This window comes from Mobula birostris, chromosome 18 (assembly GCF_030028105.1).
Source record: "Mobula birostris isolate sMobBir1 chromosome 18, sMobBir1.hap1, whole genome shotgun sequence".
In the NCBI taxonomy this organism is placed as follows: domain Eukaryota; kingdom Metazoa; phylum Chordata; class Chondrichthyes; order Myliobatiformes; family Myliobatidae; genus Mobula; species Mobula birostris.
This window is the reverse complement of record NC_092387.1, coordinates 39669088-39693989: the sequence shown is the minus strand read 5'-3', so window position 1 is coordinate 39693989 and position 24902 is coordinate 39669088. Positions and strand designations below refer to the sequence as shown.

Below are 24902 nucleotides of genomic sequence, written 5' to 3'. Positions count from 1 at the left end.
TGAACCTATTGAACGGTTCAAATTGATGAAGGTTTAAACATGAGGAGAAGTTGTCACTGCAGTAGCAAGAGAATATCAAACAAGGTGTCTGTCCAAAGAGCCAGGGGAGACTTGAAGGAACATATACAAAATACTGGAGGAACTCAGCAAGTCAGACATCTATGGAGGGGAATCTGGATTGTACATGGACCGTGAATTCCAGTATGAATGTGAAAAAATGGTGAAAGCAGATTCAACAACAACATTTAAAATGGAAAAGGGCAACTACTCGAGATAAATAGATTTACAGGGAAGAACTGGTTGGGAGGGGTGAAGCAAATATTGGTCTAACTTGTAACTTTCTCAGAGGGTAGTCACATACTTGATGGGCTGATTGGCCTTTTCCTCTGCTGTGGTATTTTTACCCTTTCATCAGATGGGAAAGTGTTGAATTGAAAGATCTAATTTTGAACCCGTTTTGCAGGAAGAGAGAAAACTATTACACTACGGTCAAACAAGTTGCCCAGCTCAAGTCACCAGGCTCAAGGACACCTTCTACCCCTCTGTTATGAGGCCTTTAAATAGTTCCCTTGGACAATAAATTGGATCCCTGACTTCACAATCTAATTCATTATGATCTTGTGCCTTATTATTTATTGGCATTACACTTTAGCTGTAGCTGTTACACTTCATTCTGGACTGTTATTGTTTTACCTTGTTCTACCTCAATGCACTGTGTAATGAATCTGCAAGGCAAAGTTTTCACTGCATCTTTGTACATTTGGCAATAACAATAATACTAATAATAAATTAAAGCAATTTCAAACGCTGCTCCAAGTTATCATAAGGGATGACATTGTGTTTTCCCAAAGTGGAAAATTATCTGGAGGCCAAGCCTGTAAAATCTCTGTGAGTGAATGTCAGCTGATTAGTGCGTCCTCTCAAACTTAGTGAGTTGGCAATGCGTTCTGTTAAGAATAAAGTAGTAACTGTGTTAATAAAAGAAAAACAGATTTTTAAAAAAAGTCATTGCATTATTCTGTATTCTAGATATGGCAAGGATTTGATGACTGTGTGTGTCTTTAATTATTACAGACTGGAGAAATACACCATGTCAATCATCTGAAATTTATTAGCTGGCCTGACCATGGCGTCCCAAGCTCATCGGAGCAGCTTGTGCGCTTTATTCTGTACATGTCGAATGTCCACCGTAGAGGGCCACTAGTCGTACACTGCAGTGCTGGCATCGGGAGAAGTGGGGTCCTGATCTGCACCCATGTACTCCTGAGCCTGATTAACAAGGAACTCAGTGTAAGTACAGGAAATAGTCTTGGCTTTCAAGGATGCATTTCTCTAAAGTGGCACAAATCAGCCTCCCAGTACATCACTGATCAAATAATATGTGCACTACACCACACAATGGCAATCATTTCCTTCCAGTTAGGTAGACCCTTCCACAACCTTGAAGCACTCGGTCAGGCTTTGGATTCTCACTCAGATTCATTTCCTTAGTGCTTTAGGTGTATGACAGCAATTGTTTTGTTTATGAGAGAGTTCGGATGGAATTCCTGAACTCATTAATGAAGTGCTGGTAGAAATTGGAACCATCTACAATCCCAAAGCACAGAAGTAGTTTCTTCATCCCATTATCTCATGCTGACAATTAAATTTTCAACTATTCTAGCCTCACGTGCCACCTCTCGGTCCATTTATTTCTATTTCTTGGCAACCCGGGTGTTTTACCAGATACTTCTTAGATGTTGTGAGATTATCTACATCAACCACCACTCAGGCTGTGCATTCCAGGTTCCAGACACATTCTGCATGAAAGAAAATTCTTCCCCAGATCCCCTCTGAACCTCTTACCCTTTACCCTAAACCTATGACCTCTGTACACACATATTTATACACTTGACCTATCTACACTCATCAGAGGTTTGTAAATCTCTGTCAGGTTTCTCCTCATTACACCCCACTCCACGGAAAACAAACCATTTGCCTCATTGCTGAGACGCTCCACCTCAGGCAACATCCTGGTGACTCTCCTCTGCACCAACCTCAGCGCAATCACCAATGAGGTTAAAGAATTGGGATCGCCAGCTACTGAACCTTTTGGTTGAGGTATTTGGAATGGGGAAGGAAGGTAAAGAGGTGGAGGAACAGATGACCTGAGTGGGGTAGCAGGTTCAGGGAGGTGAAAGACTTTCACCTGTTTCTAATATGCCTGCTGAACGCTGTCTATACCAATTTAGATGTGTTGTTAATGGCTAAGATTTAATTACCTGCACCACTGATTAGCAAAACTAGTAGGTAGGGAAAGGTAAAGTTCAAAGTAAAATTTATTATCATAGCACATACATGTCACCACATACAACTCTGAGATTCTTTTCCTGCTGGCATACTTAGCAAAACTATAGAACAGTAACTGTAAACAGGATCAATGAACAACAAACTGTGCAAATGTGAATATAAATAAATAGAAATAAATAACAAGCATGAAATAACAAGATAAAAGAGACCTTAAGTGAGTGTAGTTATCCCCTTTTGTTCAAGAGCCTGGTGCTTGAAGGGTAGTAACTGTTCTTGAACCTATTGCTGTAAGTCCTGAGGCACTTGTACCTTCTACCTAATGGCTTCAGCGAGACAGGCATGGCCTAGATGGTGAGGACCTTTGATAATGGATGTTGCTTTCCTAAGGTAACGTTTCATGGGGATATGCTCAATGGTTGGGAGGGTTTTACCTGTGATGTACTGGGCTGAATCCATTACCTTTTGTAGGATTGCCTATTCAAAGCCATTGGTGTTCCCATACCAGGCTGTAATGCAGTATACTTTCTGCCGCACACCTATAGAAGTTTGCAAAGATTTTTGATGACATGCTGAATCTCCACAGAATCCTGAGGAACTAGAGGCACTGTTGTGCTTTCTTTGCAATTATATTTATATGATGGGTCCATGACAGGTCTTCTGAGATAGTGATACCCAGGAATTTAAAGTTACTGATATCCCCACCTCTGATCCTCTGATTACTGGCTCATGGACCTTTAGTTTCCCTCTCCTGAAGCCTACAATCAGTTCATTGGTCTTATTGCCATTGAGTGAGAGCTTCTTGCTCAGATATTCTAGGACACCTATGAGGATGACAGCAAGAGATGGGATGTTGTACATTCTTCATTTGTAATCAGTGCGGTCCAGTTGTTCTGTCATAGACCAGGTACAGAAAGTTGTCCTCACCATAGATGTTGCCTGACCTGCTGAGTTCCTCCAGCATTTTGTCTTTGCTCTGGATTTCCAGCATCTCTTGTATCTCTTGTATCACAGAAAGTTGTCATGAGCCCAGGGGAGAGATGGGGTGGGGGATGGAATAGAGGGTAGTCCTCAGCTTGCCAACATAGGCATCACTCTGGGATTCCCTGGATCTCAGCGGTCTTCATGTGCAGTGAAGAGTGAAGATGAGATACTTGGTGGGTGGAGTGTGGTGGCTGTTGAGAGGAGGGGACTAAGGCATATTGGTGGCCATTTACATGAGTCGATGGTGGGACACTTCAAGCACAGCATTTAGTTCAGGGGAATAGGTCACTGACTGTATGTTGGTAGGGGGTGGGGTCTGGAGACTGGTTATGCATTGCTGATGGAGGCACCATCAGACTGGCAGGGGGAGTGTCAGTGCTGTTCATTGTGTGGGCAAGGATTTATGCTATATTCTGGGAATGCCTATGACTGCTGCCCTGGAACTAGATAATCTTTTCGCATTGCACTGGGAATGAGTGGTAAGAATGAGGAAATCACCATTGCAAGGAGTGCAGGTATCTTTGTGAAGAAACTTAACTAGCAGAGAGGCTCAGGATGTGGTTAAACCACATTATATTCTTGAAGGAATGGAGCCCAGTGCTCACTCCAGTAAATGTTGGCACAATTCTTGGAAAGGCCCAGAACCAGGAGCACATCCCTTCAATCATTCTCACCTTCAAAGTATTTAGACACACTCCTCTTCCAGATACCTGTTGAGAAAGCTATAATATTATCAAATGTGTGGGAGCTAGATCATATTTCATGCATCTTCATACTTCGGTCTGCAGAATGTCCCTCTGTCTCATCTTTGCTCCTCCTTAATGCACATACACTGCACTTGAGACAAAAGTTTTGGAGCAAGGGATTATTTATGGTCCTTAATGAGAATAAAAAGTGACACAATGCATTACCTCAAAGCCAAAATTTTGGTCTAAAACTTCCCTTCGTGGGGAATGGAATAGCTGGAACATTGTTCCTGAATTTGAAAATGAATAAAAGGCAACATTGTACATTATTAAATATGTTCTTTTAACCCAATTTCACATCAGCCAAAGAATAATAGGGTTAGTTCTAGAAATAACTGTCCTTCCACAAGGAGCGTGGGATGATTAAATATGCCCTTATCAGTCTATTAGTTTGGGATCTGTAATAAGAAAACTTTTGACATCTATGGCAATCAAAGAAATTCCTGCACAGCTAACAAGGGTAATTGCTGGAACTCTCAAAGCAGGCTAGATTTATGTCGAGCATTGAGACAGTGAAGGAAGATATTTGAAAACTCCAGATTGACAAGATATAATGTGGTAGATATATCTCGACCTTCATAAGGCATTTGATAACGCATCTCACAAGAGACTTGCCACTGATATTAAAGGTCTTGTGACAAAAGGAAAATTGGAGAACTGCATGATAAACTTTCTAAATAATTTGAAGCAATGTTTGTGATCAATGATAGTGGCTCTAACTTCACAGCTGATCCTAGTCAACCTACGCCAACGATCAATCCCAAGCTTTCTGTTTCTCGTTGTTTATACAAAGATCTTGATAAGGCCATAAATACCGACCATTTAAGTAGATTCTGTATGTGTGGGAAAGATCAGAGGCAGAGGGATGAAATTCTAAGAAGCCGACAATGAGAAAATGTTATCATCTGAACAGACAGAATACAGACAATGGATAAATGTGAAGTAATCTATGTTGACACTAAAAGTTGTTGTTAATAGTTGAAAAATGTATTTCTAAAATATGAGAGAAAAGCCTGAGGGAGATGAGCTAAGTAAAATTGTTTTTCACTTTACTCCTTACCACGGCCCATTTTTCTGAGTTATAAGATACTTGGGTCGATGGTCACCTCTGGACCTGCTACCACCATGAAGTTGTGGCCACAGGACAAAGATTTCCAAATACAATTTAAGTGGTGGATGATCACATAATGTCATTCTATCTGAGGACTCTCTGACAGAGCCCTGCCCATGGTCTTTCCACTGCTCCCCTTCTGAGGGTCAAACCTCCCCTTCCTGAGGACCTTGTCAGGTACAACCAACTCTTTTGACTCTGTAACAAAATACCAGATCCAGATTTCAATCTTTGGATAGTTTTAGAAGGGCGGAAGCCAAACCTGTTTGATGATGCTCATGAGGAGCACAGCAGCAACCAATGACTCCTCCTGGCAGTTCTCAACAGCTTCGGGTCATCTTTGGTCTGGAGGTGAGCTCAGTGCTACGTATTTCAGCTCATCACTGTTCTACATCCATAATGTCTCCTGACTCTTCCCCATCATAGCTGCTGAAGCCCATATCCAATGGTTTGCTCTGTCTGGACAATGGAGCTCTACTTCTCGATGGCCCCTACCCAGCCCTATACCCCCACCTTCCCAATGCTCCATTCTAAAGCTATCTGAAACTCGCTGTTTTATGCCCCACATACCAGGTGTGGTTGGTGGTGTGTGGGGCATAAACCTGCTGGTCAATATTTCTCCCCAGTAAACAATACTTCAATGTTTTCACCATCTTCCAACTTTTCCATGGGCACTGCTCGTTGCTGCCTTACTAGCATTGATATAGACAGGAGATGTGCACATACACGTTAAAGTTGAGTGGGTTGAAAGCTTCATGTTCCGCGGAGTGAACATCACTAATTGCCTGTCCTGCTCCAGCTATGTAGATGCCATGGCCAAGAAAGGATGCCAACGCCTCTGCTTTCCCAGGAGAGTAAAGAAATTTGGAAGGTCTCCATATACCCTTACCAATTTTTATCAATACCCCAGAGAAAGTATCCTACCTGGAAGCATAATGGCTTGATATGGCAACTGCTCCGCATGTGACTACAAGAAATTGCAGAAAGCCATCAATACAGATCCATACATCATGGAAACCAGCCTTTCCTCTATGCATTCTTCTCAAGTGCCTCAGAAAAACAGCCAGCATAATCAAAGGTCCCACTCACCCAAGGTATTCTCTCTTCTCCCCTCTCCCATCAGGCAGTAGACACAAAAGTCTGAAAGCACATACCACCAGGCTCAAGGACAGCTTTTATCCCAATGCAATCAGAATCTTGAATGGATCTCTTGTATGGCAGGTGGACTTTTGGCCTCACAATCTAACTTGTTATGATCTTGCACCATGGTGTTGACCCGTACCGCACTTTATTCTGCATTGTTATTGTTCTACTTTGTTTGACCTCAGTGCACCGTGTAATGATCTGATCTGTATGAACAGTATGCAAGACAAGCATTTCATGGTATCTCGGTACATGTGATGTTAATAAACCAATTCCAATCTCAATGACCTTTGACTAACTACAAACTGGTTCTGGACCCTAATATCTCAGTGATGTTACTTGATCTCAAATGTTGTTTGATTAAATTCATATGGTAGGAAGTGAAAAGCTATAGTTTGCATGTCATCCAGGCAAGTAATTACATCAAGATAATAAAAAGAAAACAATGCAGAACATAGTGTTACACTTCAGAGAAGTGCAGGTAGACCAGGAAAATTCAAGGGCGACCATGAAGCTTGGAAGATCAAAAATTCATCCTTCAGCATACAAGGAATCAAATTAAGAGTTTGATAACAGTGGGATGGATTGTCCTAGAACCTGGTGATTCATGCTCTTAGCCTTTTGTATCTCCAGGAAGAAAGAAAAAGCAAAATGGGAGGGGTTCCTGATAATGTTAGGTGAGCTCTGTTTAACAGTCCTGAAGAAGGGTCTCAGCCCAAAATGCTTACAGTTTACTCTTTTCTGTCGATGATACTTGACCTAATGAGTTCCTCCAGCGTTTTGTGTGTGTTGCTCTGTTTTACAGATACCATAATATTTGCACTCAGTGCATGCAAAGAGGAATTGATTTCCCAGTGAATTCTGTGAAAGTGATTTGTAATCAAGGATGAGAACTTAAAAGTAAATTCAGAAGCAAGGGAATTGAAGATCATTGGGATTTGGTGCAAGTTAGAAGTTAGGCAGAGGAGTTTTCGATGACCTAAACGTCTATGGAGTGAGGAGGGCGAGGACCCAAGGAGTCAAAATACAGTCAAGAGTTTCACTATCAAAAACTTCAGGGATTTGAAATAATACACAAAAAACAGTCTGTTGGAGGAACTCAGCAGGTCAAATAGCATATGTAAGGAAAAAGGATTATTGATGCTTCAGGTCAAATCTGCAAAAGGACTGAAGATTGAGAGGGCAAATGACCTGCAGAAAGAGGAGAGGGGTGAAGTGAGACAGAGACTGGAGGTGTTGGTGGACTGAGATGGGAGGAGAGTTGAAGGATACCTTCTTCACTCTACTGTCTGACACCAGATTTTCAGTGCTCCACTTGTCATGAACAGACTGATGTTAGAATCTGCAGCAGTGATGGGACTATTAATGGAGGAAGAAGATTGCTCTCTGAGCCAGCATAGAATTAATCAGCCAAATGGCCTTCTTTGTAATAAGAAAATATGGAAATATATCTAGCTAAGTTTAAAGATGGTGAAAACCAAACTGTATATAAAATTACCTGAAGAAACATTAGAATTACAATTACCGATTAACCAAAAATTGTTGATTTCAGGTGTCCAGTACCGGAGGCTGTATTTTGCCTAGTCAGGGGATGGGTTGTTTTTCCTTCAGTTTACACTGAGCTTCATTGAAATGGCGTAACAGGTCAGAATTAAAAAGGCATGACTTTTTGCAATTTGAACAGAGACATTCTGCAAAGCAGCCTTTCAGTCTGGGCTTAGTTTCACTGTTTGGAGCAAATTAAAGACTCTAAGATAGACATGCCAGGAACACTACTTCACTTGGAAAGGAAGTTTGGGTTCCTGAAAGATGGATAGGGAAGCAATAAATGGGCATTAGTTACATCAGTGTGTGCAAGGAGATCAAATCAGGTTTAATACCACTGGCATATGTCATGAATTTTTTTTTGAGACAGCAGTACTTTGCAATACATAATAACAAAAAATTTAAATTACAATAAGAAATATATCTAAAATTAATTAAATGAGTAGTGCAGAAAAGAGAGCCAAAAAAAGAAGAAAAATAGTGAGGTGGTGTTGATGGGTTCACTGTCCATTCAGCTATGTGATGATGGAGGGGAAGAAGTTGTTCCTGATACGTTGAGTGTGCATCTTCAGGCTCCTGTACCTCCTCTTTGACGGGAGCGATGAGAAGTGGACCTGTCCTGGCTGATGGGGCTGCTTGATGATGGATGCCACCCGTTCGAGGCATCGACTTTTGAAGGTGTTCTAGATGCTGGGGAGGCTAGAGCCCATGATGGAGCTGGATGAGCTTACAACTCCCTGCAGCTTTTTCTGATCCTGCGCAGTGGCCCCTCCATACCATATGGTGCTGCAACCAGTAAGAATGCATCTGTAGGCATTGGCAGGTCTTTGTTGACATACCAAGTCTCCTCAAACTCCTAAGGACCCCTGTCAGAATTCTGTTCAGGAGGAGATGAGATAGAAGAGTAAATGTAAGCAGTAGGTTGAACATGATTACAACACAGAAGAGTCTCCACATTTAAATGCCAATTATCTTATGTTACAAATAGAGTGCTCTGCCTGCGGTTTGATTTCGCAGACACAGGGTATAGCACTTTGGGAGATCAAACTAGGATAGGATTTATAGAGTGAATGGTAGGGAACTGACAAAGGATATGGAACAGAGGGACCTAGGGGTACAAGAGCATAGATCACTGAAAGCAAATTCACATGTAGGTAATGAAATGAAGAATGAATTTGGCATGCTGGCCTTCATAAGCCAGAACACTGAGTATAGGAGTTGGGAAGTTACGTTGCAGTTACGTAAGCTGTCAGTGGGGCTGCACTTGCAGTATTGTGTACAGTTCTGGTCACCCTGTTATTGGAAAGATGTTATTAAACCTGAAAAGATTTATGAGGATGCAGCGGGAGTTACAAAGAGAAGTAGGACTTCATTCTCTAGAACGCAGGAGATTGAGAGGTGACCTGATACACTATATAAGATCATGAAGAGCATAGACAGGGTGAAAGTACAAAGTCTCTTTTTTTCATGGAGGGGCTGCTAAAAACAGGAGGGCATCAGTTTAAGATCAAAGGTGAGAGATTTAGAAGGGACATCTAGGGCAGCAGCTTCATGCAAAGGGTGGAGTATATTTGGAATGAACTGCTAGGTGTCCTGATTGAGGCAAAACATTCACAACATTTAAAAGCCACCTAGATAAGTACTTGGATAGGAGACATTTAGAGGGCTTCGTGCCAAATGTGGGCAAATGGGACTAGGTCACTGGGAAAGAGGATTGGCATGGACAAGTTGGGTTGAAGAGCCTGCTTCTACACAGTCTGACTCTAATTCACACGTGTCATGTTAATGAAAGCTGGCTGATTTTGATGGGCTATTTTAATAATAATTTAACAGTCTTGTATTTTTCAATGTCTCGTAAACCATCACATAATGAATTATGCTTGCAATGCATTAACAGGAGTTATGTAGAGAAAAAACAGAAATTCCCATGTTAGATACCTCATTCACAAGAGCTTTTAACACCCACTTGTTTGTGAACTAAAGGTCTAGCTTGGAGTGTTAGTTCTTTGAAGATGATGCCAATAGTCAGGCATAACTAGACATTCCTTTTACTGTAACTCATGCTTTGAAGCATCTTTATTGATAAGGAGAAAACATGAATCACAGATACTAGTAACGATTTGTAAATAATAAGCCTGGGAATCTGTCATTAACAAGGGCTTTATGTTATACAGAACTGCTTCAAATCAGAAGCTGTTCCGTTTGCCTGACTTCTGATGCTGTGGAATTTGCCCAGAAGATAGGATTCATGACGTCAGTGGTTACATCTCTTGTTTCCCGTTTAGCTCAGTTGGTGGCATGCAGTAGGTTGCAGGTTTGTGTCACCCTCTCTAAATGCCCCGCCAACTTGATCAGGTACTGTCAATGAGCCTTATCTAAGGAGGAAATGAGCTACTTGTTCATTGGTTGCAAATGATCCCTTGGCATTATGTGAAGAAAGGCAGTGTATAATGGGTGAAGCAGGCAACACTTCCCCATAGCATGGCTCACCAAAGGTAGGTTTAACTAATCAATGATCTGTTGCTGAATTTTGGATCTTGCTGAGTGCAAGATTAGTTCAAGATTTTATCAACTCATCATCACTGAATTTACCCATTTAAACGAGCTCCAAAAGTAATTCATTGATTATGCAGTGAATTGGACATGCTAAAGATGTTCTCAGTACTTTAGAAATACATTATCTTTCAATAAACTGGATAGCTAATGCATTACCAGCCTGGAATAGAACTGAGCACTTCACATCTCAAAAATGACTGTTCAGACCACTGGGTTTTCTTGTATGAAGTGCCTGTTTTGAAGTTGTCCACAGCAGGACCAGCAGACACAAAATCAGTTACTTTCTCCAAGCAGTTAGACAGATCAACACCTCCACTCACTAAGCCACCCCTCCACACCCACCACCACCATTTTACCTAGCAACACACATCAAAGTTGCTGGGGAACGCAGTAGGCCAGGCAGCATCTCTAGGAAGAGGTACAGTCGATGTTTGGGGCCGAGACCCTTCATCAGGACTAACTGAAGGAAGTGCTAGTAAGAGATTTGAAAGTGGGAGGGGGAGGGGGAGATCCAAACTGATAGGAGAAGACAGGAGGGGGAGGGATAGAGCCAAGAGCTGGACAGGTGATTGGCAAAAGGGATATGAGAGGATCATGGGACAGGAGGCCCAGGGAGAAGGAAAAGGGGGAGGGGGGGAGCCCAGAGGATGGGCAAGGAGTATAGTCAGAGGGACAGAGGAAGAAAAAGGAGAGAGAGAGAGAAAGAATGTGTGTATATAAATAAGTAACGGATGGGGTACGAGGGGGAGGTGGGGCCTAGCGGAAGTTAGAGAAGTCGATGTTCATGTCATCAGGTTGGAGGCTACCCAGACGGAATATAAGGTGTTGCTCCTCCAAACTGAGTGTGGCTTCACCTTGACAGTAGAGGAGGCCGTGGATAGACATATCAGAATGGGTAGCCTCCAACCTGATGGCATGAACATTGACTTCTCTAACTTCCACTAATGCCCCACCTCCCCCTCGTACCCCATCTGTTACTTATTTATATACACACATTCTTTCTCTCACTCTCCTTTTTCTCCCTCTGTCCCTCTGACTATACCCCTTGCCCATCCTCTGGGTTTTTCCCCCCATCCCCCTTTTCCTTCTCCCTGGGCCTCCTGTCCCATGATCCTCTCATATCCCTTTTGCCAATCATCTGTCCAGCTTTTAACTCCATCCCTCGCCCTCCTGTCTTCTCCTATCATTTTGGATCTCCCCCTCCCCCTCCCACTTTCAAATCTCTTACTAACTCTTCCTTCAGTTAGTCCTGATGAAGGGTCTTGGCCCGAAACGTCGACTGCACCTCTTCCTAGAGATGCTGCCTGGTCTACTGCATTCACCAGCGACTTTGATGTGTGTTGCTTGAATTTCCAGCATCTGCAGAATTCCTTGTGTTTACCATTTTATCTATGACTGATCAACACCTCCACTCACTAACCCAATCCTCCACACCCACCACCACCATTTTATCATTTCCAGTCAGTCACCTTAAGTACAGACACTTCTGTGCCGAGGGTCATTTTAACGGACAGACGATCAATCTATATGTATAAGCTATCTTTTGTATTTATAATTGTTGTGTTTTTTATTGTATTCTTTATCCTACTGTGTTTTTCTTGTGCTGCATGGGACATGGAGTAACAAAGTAACAAAGAGTTACAACACTGGTGTGGGTGCATAGACAGAGGGTCAGACGTCGTGATTCAGGATAACCTCAGGTCACTGTGGGTGCAGGCTATTATTGCATCACCACTTCAAAGCCCAAAAGTAGACGACTACTTGTTCTAGCTCCCCATCCTTCCACAAGAAACCTCTTTTACTGCAAAGCCTGATAACACCTGCCACCGCAAATCTGTACCATTTTAGTTATTTCTTTAACCAATGAAGCTGGCAATGAGTCATGGAGTCAACAGGCCCTTCAGCCTGACCAGTCCATGCCGATCACAATTCCTATCTTACTCAGTCCCATGTTTGGCCCAAATCCTAAATTTTTCCTTTCTATGTGCCTATTCGATTGTCTTTTAAATGTTATTAATATACCTGACTGAATTACTTCCTCTGGCAGTTCGTTCCGTGTACAGAGCACCCTTTGGGTAAGAAATGGGTTCCACTTCTTTCATGAATTTATTTGTAGGCCCTTCCCCAATCTCTGCATTAGTGGCAATGATTTCCAGGTACTGTGGCTGAGTCTGCAGGCTACTCCACGGATTCCCGCAACACTACTCTGCCCCACAGTGTGGACCCTTTGTCCCTTTTTAAGGTGACCTTTGCTGTTGTGTGCTAGAGGCAGAAAATATACTCCAGTAGTAGTTTTCACTTAGAGTGAGTGGGACCCGATGGTAGTGGGAAGGGGAAGCTGTTCATCTTAGACAATCCCAGGACAGGTTTTCTTGCTTTACTGTCACCCAGTTTTCAGATTTATTGGAAATGGTTTGCTGGTTATATTTCATATTTTTCACATTTCATATTTCCTTGCAACCTAGAAGGAGGCCATTTGGCCCATTGAGTCTCTGCAGGCTCACAATTAATTCCCTAATTTTCCCTGGAACCCAGCCCTAAAAGAATGAGCCTTTTTTAGTCTGAGTGACTATCTTGTCAGGCGTTTCCTGCTCCATGATGACTCTGCCTTGTGTCTTTACTGGGGCAGAGTCAGTGGTGGGCCAGTAATTTGGTGACGTTGGTCTCTCAGTCGTTCTGGTCAGAACCAATGTAAACCTTTCTCATTCTCCCCTCTCATCATGCTGCTTCAGGTTTGAGTTCAAGTTTAATTATTATTCAGCTATGTATAAATATCGCCAAATGAAAGTGTTCCTCTGAATCCAAGGTGTAAAACACACTACCAAGAACACTTTGCATATAGCATATATAGTACATGTGGTTATGATAGCAGAAAGGACAAATAGTCATACAATGACAAAAAAAATCATGTAGCCCAAGTCCCCGAGTGGCATTGCCTATAGATTGATGGTGCATAGAAAGCTGTCCTGGTCCATCAAGTGAACAACAGGGGGCAGCACCAAGCAAACACTGGAGGGTAGCACCAACCGGGGGGCGGGGTTAAGCTCCCGAACCCAGTATGGATTCCAGCACACCCACAGAGGCCTCTGCTCCCTCTCCCACACCACCTCCAGCATCTCCTCCACTGGGCGGCTGCATCAGGTGAGCCCGTGGCATGAGGGTTTAGTTCGCACCACAACCAAGGCAACACAGCACCCTCGCAATAAACCAGTGAATCAGACTTGCAGTATTCTACATTACCAATGCCCAACAGGATCTTGGGATCACAAGAAAAATGTCCAAGGCAATTACTGTATAGTCCTGACACAAATATGGTACGCAGCAAGTCCAGGTGACACCAGAACAATGATACACACAAGTCTAGATCCATCGTTCTTGAGCAGCTCGCTGTTGGGATAAGTGTGCAGTACTTTGTATTCTTAACATCCAGTAGGGTCTCAGGATTGTAAAAAGTACATAAAAGATGAACAATTGCACCTTTGGTTGGAGAGGGGTTGCTGTGTCCAAGTGGACCTCCATCTTACCAGGAAATGTATGTCAACTCATCCCAACCCAATATCTTGGGCTGGAAGGAGTCAGTGCATCACATTTGTAGAATATGAGAGGCTGCAGCCTCTATCCGAGCATCCAGGGTGTCTGCTGTTCAAGCTTTGGCTGCACTTCAGCCTCCCACTCCTGGTCTTCAATCACCCTGTGCATTGGGGGGCTGTGCTGCTTGGGGGATCTCCTGGTTGGTTTGCTCCTGGGCCTGGCCAGGGTAGTAGTCATATGTCTAGCAGTCAAGGGTTCCGCCAAGCTGATTGCCAGGTTTACAGTCATGCCCATATGTCCCTGGAGAAGCAGCACACCATATTTGGGAGTACATTGGGGGTTTTCCAGTACCAGTGGGTACTCCAGAGGCATTCTGGATAGGGATGACTGTGTGTAGTGTGAACCATGGCATACTGTAGTATTTTACTAATGTGATGCTATAATCACTGAATAAACCTCCTTTTGAAAAGGGAAAGAACACCCATGTCCTGTTCACCCGTATCCCTGAGCTGACAACACATCTATATTTCAATTACTTCTATGGCAGTTTGAACGGGGCATAACTGCGCAAGCGCGTGGAGGTTGGCCAGTGAGAACAGCGTGAAGAGTTTAAAAGCGAGACAAATTTGCAGAGCGGGCATCAGAGTAGAGGGAGACAGAGTAAGAAGGCTTTGGCTCAATGGGGCTTCGGTGATAAAGGGTCGAGGCGAGCTAGGTTATCTGTATAAAATAAAGACAGAGAATAGGTGTGTGAGGCCGGTTTTCTGTGCTCCGTGTCAGATGTGGGAAATCTTAGAGAATCCCCGCATCCCGGACGACTATATGTGCACCAGGTGCGTCGAGCTGCAGCTCCTTAGAGACTGTGTTAGGGAACTGGAGCTGCAGCTCGATGACCTCCGTCTGGTCAGGGAGAGTGAGGAGGCGATAGAGAGGGGCTATAGGCAGGTAGTCACCCCGGGACCATAGGAGAGAGAGAAGTGGGTAACAGTAAGGAGAGGGAAGGGCAAGAAGCAGGTACTAGAGAGTACCCCAGTGACTGTTCCACTAACAGTAAGTATTCCTGCTTGAGTACTATTGTGGGGGATGGCCTACCAGGGGAAGCAACAGTGGTCATGCCTCAGGCACAGAGACTGGCTCTGTGGCTCAGATGTGTAGGGAAAGGAAGAGGATGGCAGCAGTGATAGGGGACTCTAGAGATAGGGGGTCAGATAGGCGATTCTGTGGATGCAGGAAAGAAATGCGGATGGTAGTTTGCCTCCCAGGTGCCAGGGTCTGGGATGTTTCTGATCATGTCCACAATATCTTAAAGTGGGAAGGAGAACAGCCAGAAGTCTGGGTACATATTGGTACCAACGACATAGGTAGGAAAAGGGAGGAGTTCCTGAAAAAAGACTACAGGGAGTTAGGAAAGAAGTTGAGAAGCAGGACCTCAAAGGTAGTAATCTCGGGATTACTGCCTGTGCCACGTGATAGTGAGTATAGGAATAGAATGAGGTGGAGAATAAATGCGTGGCTGAGGGATTAGATCAGGGAGCAGGGATTCAGATTTCTGGATCATTGGGACCTCTTCTGGGGCAGGTGTGACCTCTACAAAAAGGACGGGTTGCACTTGAATCCCAGGGGGATCAATATGCTGGTGGGAAGATTTGCTAAGGGGAGAGTTTAGACTAGAATTGCTGGGGGGTGGGAACCGAACTGAAGTGATGAAGAAAAGGGAGGTTGGCTCACAAATAGGGAAAGTTTGGAGACAGTGTGAAAGTAAGGATAGCCAGGTGATAGAGAATGGACACGCTCAGTCCAGTGGTTTGAGATGTGTCTATTTTAATGCAAGGAGTATCATAAATAAAGAGGATGGGCTTAGAGTGTGGATCAGTACTTGGTGCTATGATGTTGTGGCCATTACAGAGACTTGGATGGTGCAGGGACAGGAATGGCTATTTCAGGTGCCAGGCTTTAGATGTTTCAGAAAGGATAGGGAGGGAGGAAAAAGAGGTGGGAGTGTTGCACTGTTGATCAGGGATAGTGTCACGGCTGCAGAAAAGGAGGAAGTCATGGAGGAGTTGTCTATGGAGTCTCTGTGGGTGGAAGTTAAGAATAGGAAAGGGTCAATAACTCTACTGGGTGATTTTTATAGACCACCTGATAGTGACAAGGACATCAAAGAGCAGATAAGGGAGACAGATTCTGGAAAGGTGTAATAATAACAGGGTTGTTGTGGTGGGAGATTTTAATTTTCCAAATATTGATTGACTTCTCCCTAGAGAGAGGGGTTTAGATGGGGTAGAGTTTGTTTGGTATGTTCAGGAAGGTTCTTGACACAATATGTAGATAAGCCTATAAGAGGAGAGGCTGTACTTGATCTGGTATTGGGAAATGAACCTGGTCAGATGTCAGGTCTATCAGTGGGAGAGCATTTTGGAGATAGTGATCACAATTCTATCTCCTTTACCATAACATTGGAAAGGGATAGGAACAGATAAGTTAGGGAAACGTTTAATTGGAGTAAGGGGAACTATGAGGCTATCAGGCAGGAACTGGAAGCATAAATTGGAAACAGATGTTCTCAAGGAAATGTACAGAAGAAATGTGACAAATGTTCAGGGGATATTTGTGTGGGGTTCTGAGTAGTTACATTCCAATGAGACATGGAAAGGGTGGTAGGGTACAAGCTCTGTGGTGCACAAAGGCTGTTGTAAATCTAGTCAAGAAGAGAAGAAGAGCATATGAAAGTTTCAAAAAACTAGGTAATAATATGAACCTAGAAGATTATAAGGCTAGCAAGAAGGAGCTTAAGAATGAAACTAGGAGATCCAGAGGGGGCCATGAGAAGGCCTTGGTGGACAATATTAAGGAAAACCCCAAGGCATTCTACAAGTTTATGAAGATCAAGAGGATAAGATGTGACAGAATACCACCAATCAAGTGTGACAATGGAAAAGTGTGTATGGAACCGGAGGAAATAGCGGAGGTACTTAATGAATACTTTGCTTCAGTATTCACTACGGAAAAGGATCTTGGCAATTGTAGGGATGACTTGCAGTGGACTGAAAAGCTTGAGCATGTAGATATTAAGAAAGAGGATGTGCTGGTGCTTTTGGAAAGCATCAAGTTGGATGAGTCACCGGGACTGGACGGGATGTACCCCAGGCTACTGTGAGAAGTGAGGGAGAAGATTGCTGAGCCTCTGGTAATGATCCTTACATCATCAATGGGGATGGGAGAGCTTCCAGAGGAATGGAGGGTTGCAGATGTCGTTCCCTTATTCAAGAAAGGGAGTAGGGATAGCCCAGGAAATTATAGACCAGTGAGTCTTACTTCAGTGGTCAGTAAGTTGATGGAGAAAATCCTGAGAGGCAGGATTTATGAACATTTGGAGAGGCATAATATGATTAGGAATAGTCAGCATGGCTTTGTCAAAGGCAGGTCGTGGCTTATGAGCCTGACTGAATTTCCTGAGGATGTGACTAAGCACATTGATGAAGGTAGAGCCGTAGGTGTAGTGTATATGAATTCCAGCAAGGCATTCAATAAGGTACCCCATGCAAGGCTTATTGAGAAAGTAAGGAGGCATGGGATCCAAGGGGGCTTTACTTTGTGGATCCAGAACTGGCTTGCCCACAGAAGGCAAAGAGTTGTTGTAGATGGGTCATATTCTGCATGGAGGTTGGTGACCAGTGGTGTGCCTCAGGGATCAGTTCTGGGACCCCTACTCTTTATGATTTTTATAAATGACTTGGATGAGGAAGTGGAGGGATGGGTTAATACATTTGCTGATGACACAAAGGTTGGGGATGTTGTGGATAGTGTGGACGGCTGTCAGAGGTTACAATGTGATATTGATAGGATGCAAAACTGGGCTGAGAAGTGGCAGACGGAGTTTAACCCAGATAAGTGTGAGATGGTTCATTTTGATAGGTCAAATATGATAGCAAAATATAGTATTAATGTTAAGACTCTTGGCAGTGTGGAGGATCAGAGGGATCTTAGGGTCCAAGTCCATAGGACACTCAAAGCTGTTATGTAGGTTGACTCTGTGGATAAGAAGGCATACGGTGCATTGGCCTTCATCAATCGTGGGATTGAGTTTAAGTGTCGAGAGGTTAATGTTGCAGCTATATAGGACCCTGGTCAAACCCCACTTGGAGTACTGTGCTCAATTCAGGTCGCCTCACTATAGGAAGGACATGGAAACCATAGAAAGGGTGCAGAGGAGATTTACAAGGATGTTGCCTGGATTGGGAGCATGCCTTATGAGAATAGGTTGAGTGAACTCGGCCTTTTCTCCTTGGAGTGACGGAGGATGAGAGGTGACTTGATAGAGGTGTACAAGATAATGAGAGGCATTGATCGTGTGGATAGTCAGAGGCTTTTCCCCAGGGCTGAAATGGTTAGCATGAGAGGGCATAGTTTTAAGGTGCTTGGAAGAAGGTACAGAGGAGATGTCAGGGGTTCGTTTTTTACACAGAGAGTGATGAGTGCATGGAATAGGCTGCTGGCGGTGCTGGTGGCTGCGGAAACGATAGGGTCTTTTAAGAGACTCCTGGATGGCTACATGGAGCTTAGAAGAATAGAGGGCTACGGATAAGCCTAGGTAGTTTGGCACAGCTTTGTGGGCCAAAAGGCCTGTGTTGCGCTGTATGTTTTTTATGTTTCTATGTTTCTATGAAAGTTCTCATCCCTGCTCCTTAAAACTTAAAGTTTGCCATATCTAACTGCACTGCAGCATGGCTCGGGGTCAGATTTTAGTTTATTTAGGATGCCTCATTCTACTAAGAGCTTTGTATAAGTCTGAATTGTAGCTGGCGAAACTGTTAATGCAGAGATCAAATGCCGTAACAGATTGCTTCTAAGCCTCGTATTTTGGAGAGGTGGCAGCTTCAGTACAAACGACAGACAGATGAAAGCAAGTGCAGGCTACTCTGACCCCAAGCCTAGTTTATCATTCTTAGTTTGATTGTAACCCCAAGTCTGCACTCCTAATCGGTCTGCTTCCCCTCAATTAGAGCCATTCACCTTTCACCCTTTTGCTCATTCAGTATCGATCTTCCTCTCTCTTAAAAATATTCAAAGACTCTGGTCCATTTATCTTGGAAACGATGACTACCAAAGACTCCCTAAGAAAAGAAAATGCCTCCTCCGTCTTTACTGGACAATCTTTTAACTTGAAACATATCTAGATTCTCCGAGAAGAGAAAACATTATCTTCACATCAATCTTCCAAGACTCCTTAAGATCTTGTATTTTTCAATCAAGTCACCTCTCATTCTTCTAACTTCTAGCAGAAGTAAATGTAGTCTTTTCACCGTTTCCTCATAGTGCAAACCATTCATTCCATGTATTAGTATAGCAACCCCTTTCTGAACACCATTAATATCCTTTTCTATTAACAATATACTTCACAATACTTCAGATCCAGTGTCATTGTATAATGAAACATAACCTCGCTATATTTGGAGTTACTTTCTCTAACAATCAATAGTATCATTCTATCAGTTTCCTAGTTAGTTACTGTACCCACATGTTAGCCTTTTGTAATTCATTCATCGGGACATGCAGATCCACCTGTATCTCAGATTCTGCAGTCTCTCACTATAGACCATAAGACAAAGGAGCAGAAGTAGGCCATTCGGCCCATCGAGTCTGCTCCGCCATTTTATCATGAGCTGATCCATTTTATCCTATTTAGTCCCACTGCCCCGCCTTCTCACCATAACCTTTGATGCCCTGGCTACTCAGATACCTATCAATCTCTGCCTTAAATACACCCAATGACTTGGCCTCCACTGCTGCCCATGGCAACAAATTCCATAGATTCACCACCCTCCGACTAAAAAAATTTTTTCGCATTTCTGTTCTGAAAGGGCGCCCTTCAATCCTGAAGTCATGCCCTCTCGTACTAGACTCCCCCATCATGGGAAACAATTTTGCCACATCCACTCTGTCCATGCCTTTTAACATTCGAAATGTTTCTATGAGGTCTCCCCTCATTCTTCTAAACTCCAAGGAATACAGTCCAAGAGCGGACAAACGTTCCTTATATGTTAACCCTCTCATTCCGGGAATCATTCTAGTGAATCTTCTCTGTACCCTCTCCAACGTCAGCACATCCTTTCTTAAATAAGGAGACCAAAACTGCCCACAGTACTCCAAGTGAGGTTTCACCAGCACCTTATAGAGCCTCAACATCACATCCCTGCTCCTATTAACTATTCCTCTAGAAATGAATGCCAACATTGCATTCGCTTTCTTCACTACCGACTCAACCTGGAGGTTAACTTTAAGGGAATCCTGTACGAGGACTCCCAAGTCCCGTTGCATCTCAGAACTTTGAATTCTTTCCCCATTTAAATAATAGTCTGCCCGTTTATTTTTTCTGCCAAAGTGCATAACCATACACGTTCCAACATTGTACTTCATTTGCCACTTCTCTGCCCATTCTTCCAATCTATCCAAGTCTCTCTGCAGACTCTCCGTTTCCTCAGCACTACCGACCCCTCCACCTATCTTCGTATCATCAGCAAACTTAGCCACAAAGCCATATATTCCATAATCCAAATCATTGATGTACAATGTAAAAAGAAGCGGCCCCAACACTGATCCCTGTGGAATACCACTGGTAACCGGCAGCCAACCAGAATAGGATCCCTTTATTCCCACTCTCTGTTTCCTGCCAATCAGCCAACGCTCTATCCACGTATGTAACTTTCCTGTAATTCCATGGGCTCTTATCTTGTTAAGCAGCCTCATGTGTGGCACCTTGTCAAAGGCCTTCTGAAAATCCAAATATACAACATCCACTGCATCTCCCTTGTCTAACCTACTGGTAATTTCCTCAAAAAATTATAATAGGTTTGTCAGGCAGGATTTTCCTTTAAGGAATCCATGCTGAGTTCTGCCTATCTTGTCATATGTCTCCAGGTACTCTGTAACCTCACCCTTGACAATCGACTCCAACAACTTCCCAACCACCGACGTCAAGCTAACAGGTCTATAATTTCCTTTTTGCTTCTTTGCCCCCTTCTTAAATAGCGGAGTGACATTTGAAATCTTCCAGTCTTCCGGAACCATGCCAGAATCTATCGACTTTTGAAAGATCAACGCTAATGCCTCCGCAATCTCCACAGCTACTTCCTTCAGAACACGAGGGTGCATACCATCTGGTCCAGGAGATTTATCGACCTTTAGCCTATTCAGCTTCCTGAGTACTTTCTCTGTCGTAATTGTGACTACGCACACTTCTCTTCCCTGCCACCCTTGAGTGTCCGGTATCCTGCTGTCTTCCTCAGTGAAGACTGATGCAAAATACTTATTCAGTTCCTCTGCCATCTCCTCATCTCCCATTACAATTTCTCCAGTATCATTTTCTATCGGTCCTATATCTACTCTCACCTGTCTTTTACTCTTTATATACTTGAAAAAGCTTTTAGTATCCTCTTTGATATTATTTGCTAGTTTCCTTTCATAGTTAATCTTTTCTCTCTTAATGACCTTCTTGGTTTCCTTTTGTAAAGTTTTAAAGACTTCCCAATCCTCTGTCTTTCCACTAATTTTTTTTTCCTTGTATGCCCTCTCCTTAGCTTTAACTTTGGCTTTGACTTCTCTTGTCAACCACGGTTGCATCCTTTTTCCACTCGAAAATTTCTTCTTTTTTGGAATATACCTGTCTTGCACATTCCTTATTTCTCGCATAAACTCCAGCCACTGCTGCTCTGCCGTCTTTCCCGCCAGTGTCTCTTTCCAGTCAACTTTGGCCAGTTCCTCTCTCATGCCACTGTAGTTTCCTTTATTCCACTGAAACACCGACACATCAGATTTCAGCTTCTCTTTTTCTAATTTCACAGTGAACTCAATCATGTTATGATCACTGCCTCCTAAGGGTTCCTTCACCTCAATCTCTCCAATCACCTCCGGTTCATTACACAATACCCAATCCAGTACAGCCGATCCCCTAGTGGGCTCAACAACAAGCTGTTCTAAAAAGCCACCTTGTAGACATTCTACAAATTCTCTCTCTTGAGATCCAGTGCCGACCTGATTTTTCCAATCTACTCGCATGTTAAAATCCCCCACAATTATCATAACACTGCCCTTCTGACAAGCCTTTTCTATTTCCAGTTGTAATTTGTAGTCCACATCCCTGCAGCTGTTTGGAGGCCTATAAATAACTGCCATCAGGGTCCTTTTACCCCTGCTATTCCTTAGCTCAACCCATAAAGATTCTGCGCCTTCCGATCCTATATCACCTCTTTCTAATGATTTAATATCATTTCTTACCAATAAAGCCACGCCTCCCCCTCTGCCTACCTTCCTATCCTTCCGATACACCGTGTATCCTTGGACGTTCAGTTCCCAGAGACATGCATCCTTTAGCCAGGTCTCAGTGATGGCCACAATATCATACCTGCCAATCTGTAGCTGTACAACAAGATCATCCACCTTATTTCTTATGCTGCGTGCATTTAAGTACAACACCTTAAGACCAGTATTTGATACTTTTTGCTTTGATTTCACTGCAACTTTATTGCACTGCAACTCATCCCAATGGCTACAAATTTGCCCCATCACCTGCCTGTCTTTCCTGACATCTTTACTGCTCACTATCTTAGATTTATTTCTGTTTCCCCCTTCCTCCGCTCTATCATTCCGGTTCCCATCCCCCTGCCAAATTAGTTTAAACCCTCCCTAACAGCTCTATTAAACTTTCCCGCCAGGATATTGGTCCCCTTTGGGTTCAGGTGTAACCTGTCCTTTTTGAACAGATCATACTTCCCCCAGAAGAGATCCCAATTATCCAAGAATCTGAAGCCCTGTCCCCTACACCAGTCTCTCAGCCAGGCATTCATCTGCCTGATCCGACTACTCTTGCCCTCGCTAGCACGTGGCACAGGTAGCAATCCCGAGATTACTACCCTGGAGGTCCTGCTTCTCAGCTTCCTTCCTAACTCCTCGAAATCTCTCTTCAGGACCTCCTCCTTTGTCCTATCTATGTCATTGGTACCAACATTTTTTAGGTAATAAGCTTTTTTCTTGCTTTTCCTGGCAAAGTGAACAATGGTTCGGTGAATGGTAAACAGCACCAGGCAGACCGTACATCCACTTTTGATTCTTAGTGTATTTAGCCTGATCAGGAAGGAACTCCATATCATCCACTGGCACCACTCAAAGCACACGAGTTGTATGCTTGATCATTTTCAGAGTAAATCTTTTTCAGTCATGTTCAGTCATTGTCCTAATGTCTGAGTCTACTAAGCAAGTGGTGTTGCTGGAGCTGACAGTCCCATGGGAAGATATCTTGGAAGAGGCCTTTGAAAGGAAGCTCTCCAAGTACGCAGGACTGGTCAGTAGCCATCAGCAGGCTGGATGGAGAGCGAGGTGTCTCCCAGTGGAGGTTGGTTGTAGGGGATTCGTAGCCCGTTCTTTAGTTAGAGCCTTCAGCATTTTGGGCATCGAGGGAGAGGGGAAGAGGAGAGCCATCCACAGTACCACTGATGTGGCAGAGAGGGCCTCAAGATGGCTGTGGCTCAAAAAAGGGGAGCCATGGAGTCATAAGTAGCTAGCCATCTGGACACAAGCTGGGGTCTGATCAGCCCCGGCCGGGTCACCTGGAGGAGGTTGTATGATGTTGAAAGACCCAAAACACCTGGTGATTCCAGGAACATCACTGAAGATGTGTCCAGGAGCATCAATAGATGTATGTACACAGATAATGTTTTCTTTTTCCTTTAAACATGGGAGCAAGCCATCTGACCACTGGAGACTGTCCCACAATAAGTTGGAACAATGTCCTTGGAGCCTTTGAATACCAGTCTATCTGACAGTGCTCAGATGAATTCCCTTTTCCCAGCTATAAAGTCTGCACACAAAATATTTTCTCATCACAGTATCTGAATCCATGGCACACAATGGGAAGAGTATTGGAATTAGTTATGGATTATTGTGGTTGCAAGTCCTTTGAGTTTGGGCCAAGGGATGTTGTTAGAAGTAATGGATTGAATGTCTGGTCTTTAGTCTGTCTGCGCTAGCGATTAACCTCACTCAAAACATCTAGAGAGATATTGTTAATGAGCAAAGTTTTTATCTTCTAAAGACGCAGCAAAGGAACTGAGTCAGAGTTGGATACTTTATCAATTGCTATAGTACAATGATAAAACTCTTTGCTTTTTGGATAACTAATGGATGCATTCAGTTACAGGTTCATGGCTTGCTGCTTATAAATAATATTACTAGTTTGCATAAATGTCTTTTTTTATAGTTTAACATTATGGATGTAGTGAGGGAAATGAGAGGACAACGGCATGGGATGGTCCAGACCAAGGTAAGCCTATTGTGTGTTGCTAAAACTACTTCGGCCCAGATGTCCTGGAAAAACTGTGCCAGGCTGTTTTAGTCCATTGGTGATCTCATACCAATAAACATGAAACAATATAAACAATGAAACCCAACTTTTAAAAATCCCAATGATGACAAATCTCATGCTTTATCAAATGAGCTACCCCAACAAATGGTTCACATAGAGCTTTCCACTGATAGCTTACTTAAGTGAACTAATTTCTCAGAGGTTAATTGCAAAATTCACAAATCAAATTTTTTATGCTTTGAGTTCCTGAGATGTACATGCTGTGTGGAAATGTGCCATTAAATCTATTGAGGTATAATGACTATTATGTTGTATCTTGCAAAAAATAATGATAAATTGTTCCTGATCACAGTTTGCATCATTCATATATCTAACAGTGTATTCATTATATCTTGAATATGTTCTTGCGCATAACACAAAGGTAATGTTCCCTTGCATTTGATGAGGCACATCCTCACCATTTCACTATTTCTCTCCTTAATAAATTTAATCTTTTGAGATGGAGTGGAAGTATTTAATGTAATCTTGAGATCACTTTACAAGCAGAATTAATATTTAGATAAACTACATATGTTAATATCCTTTGACTCAACCTATGCCTGTACAGAAATGCACCACAGTTTCAGATTTCCTGGTACAATTA

At 43.2% G+C, this 24902-nt stretch overlaps 1 protein-coding gene across 1 annotated transcript in view; it reads left to right on the top strand.

Annotated features, from left to right (window-relative positions):
- ptpn20 (protein tyrosine phosphatase non-receptor type 20) overlaps positions 1-24902 on the top strand; it is a 412353-nt gene that overhangs the window by 381906 nt on the left and 5545 nt on the right. Inside the window, exons 46-47 of the mRNA XM_072282567.1 lie at positions 1075-1290; positions 24155-24217. Of these exons, the coding sequence (XP_072138668.1) occupies positions 1075-1290; positions 24155-24217 (279 nt within the window). The remainder of the gene's footprint in view (positions 1-1074; positions 1291-24154; positions 24218-24902) is intronic.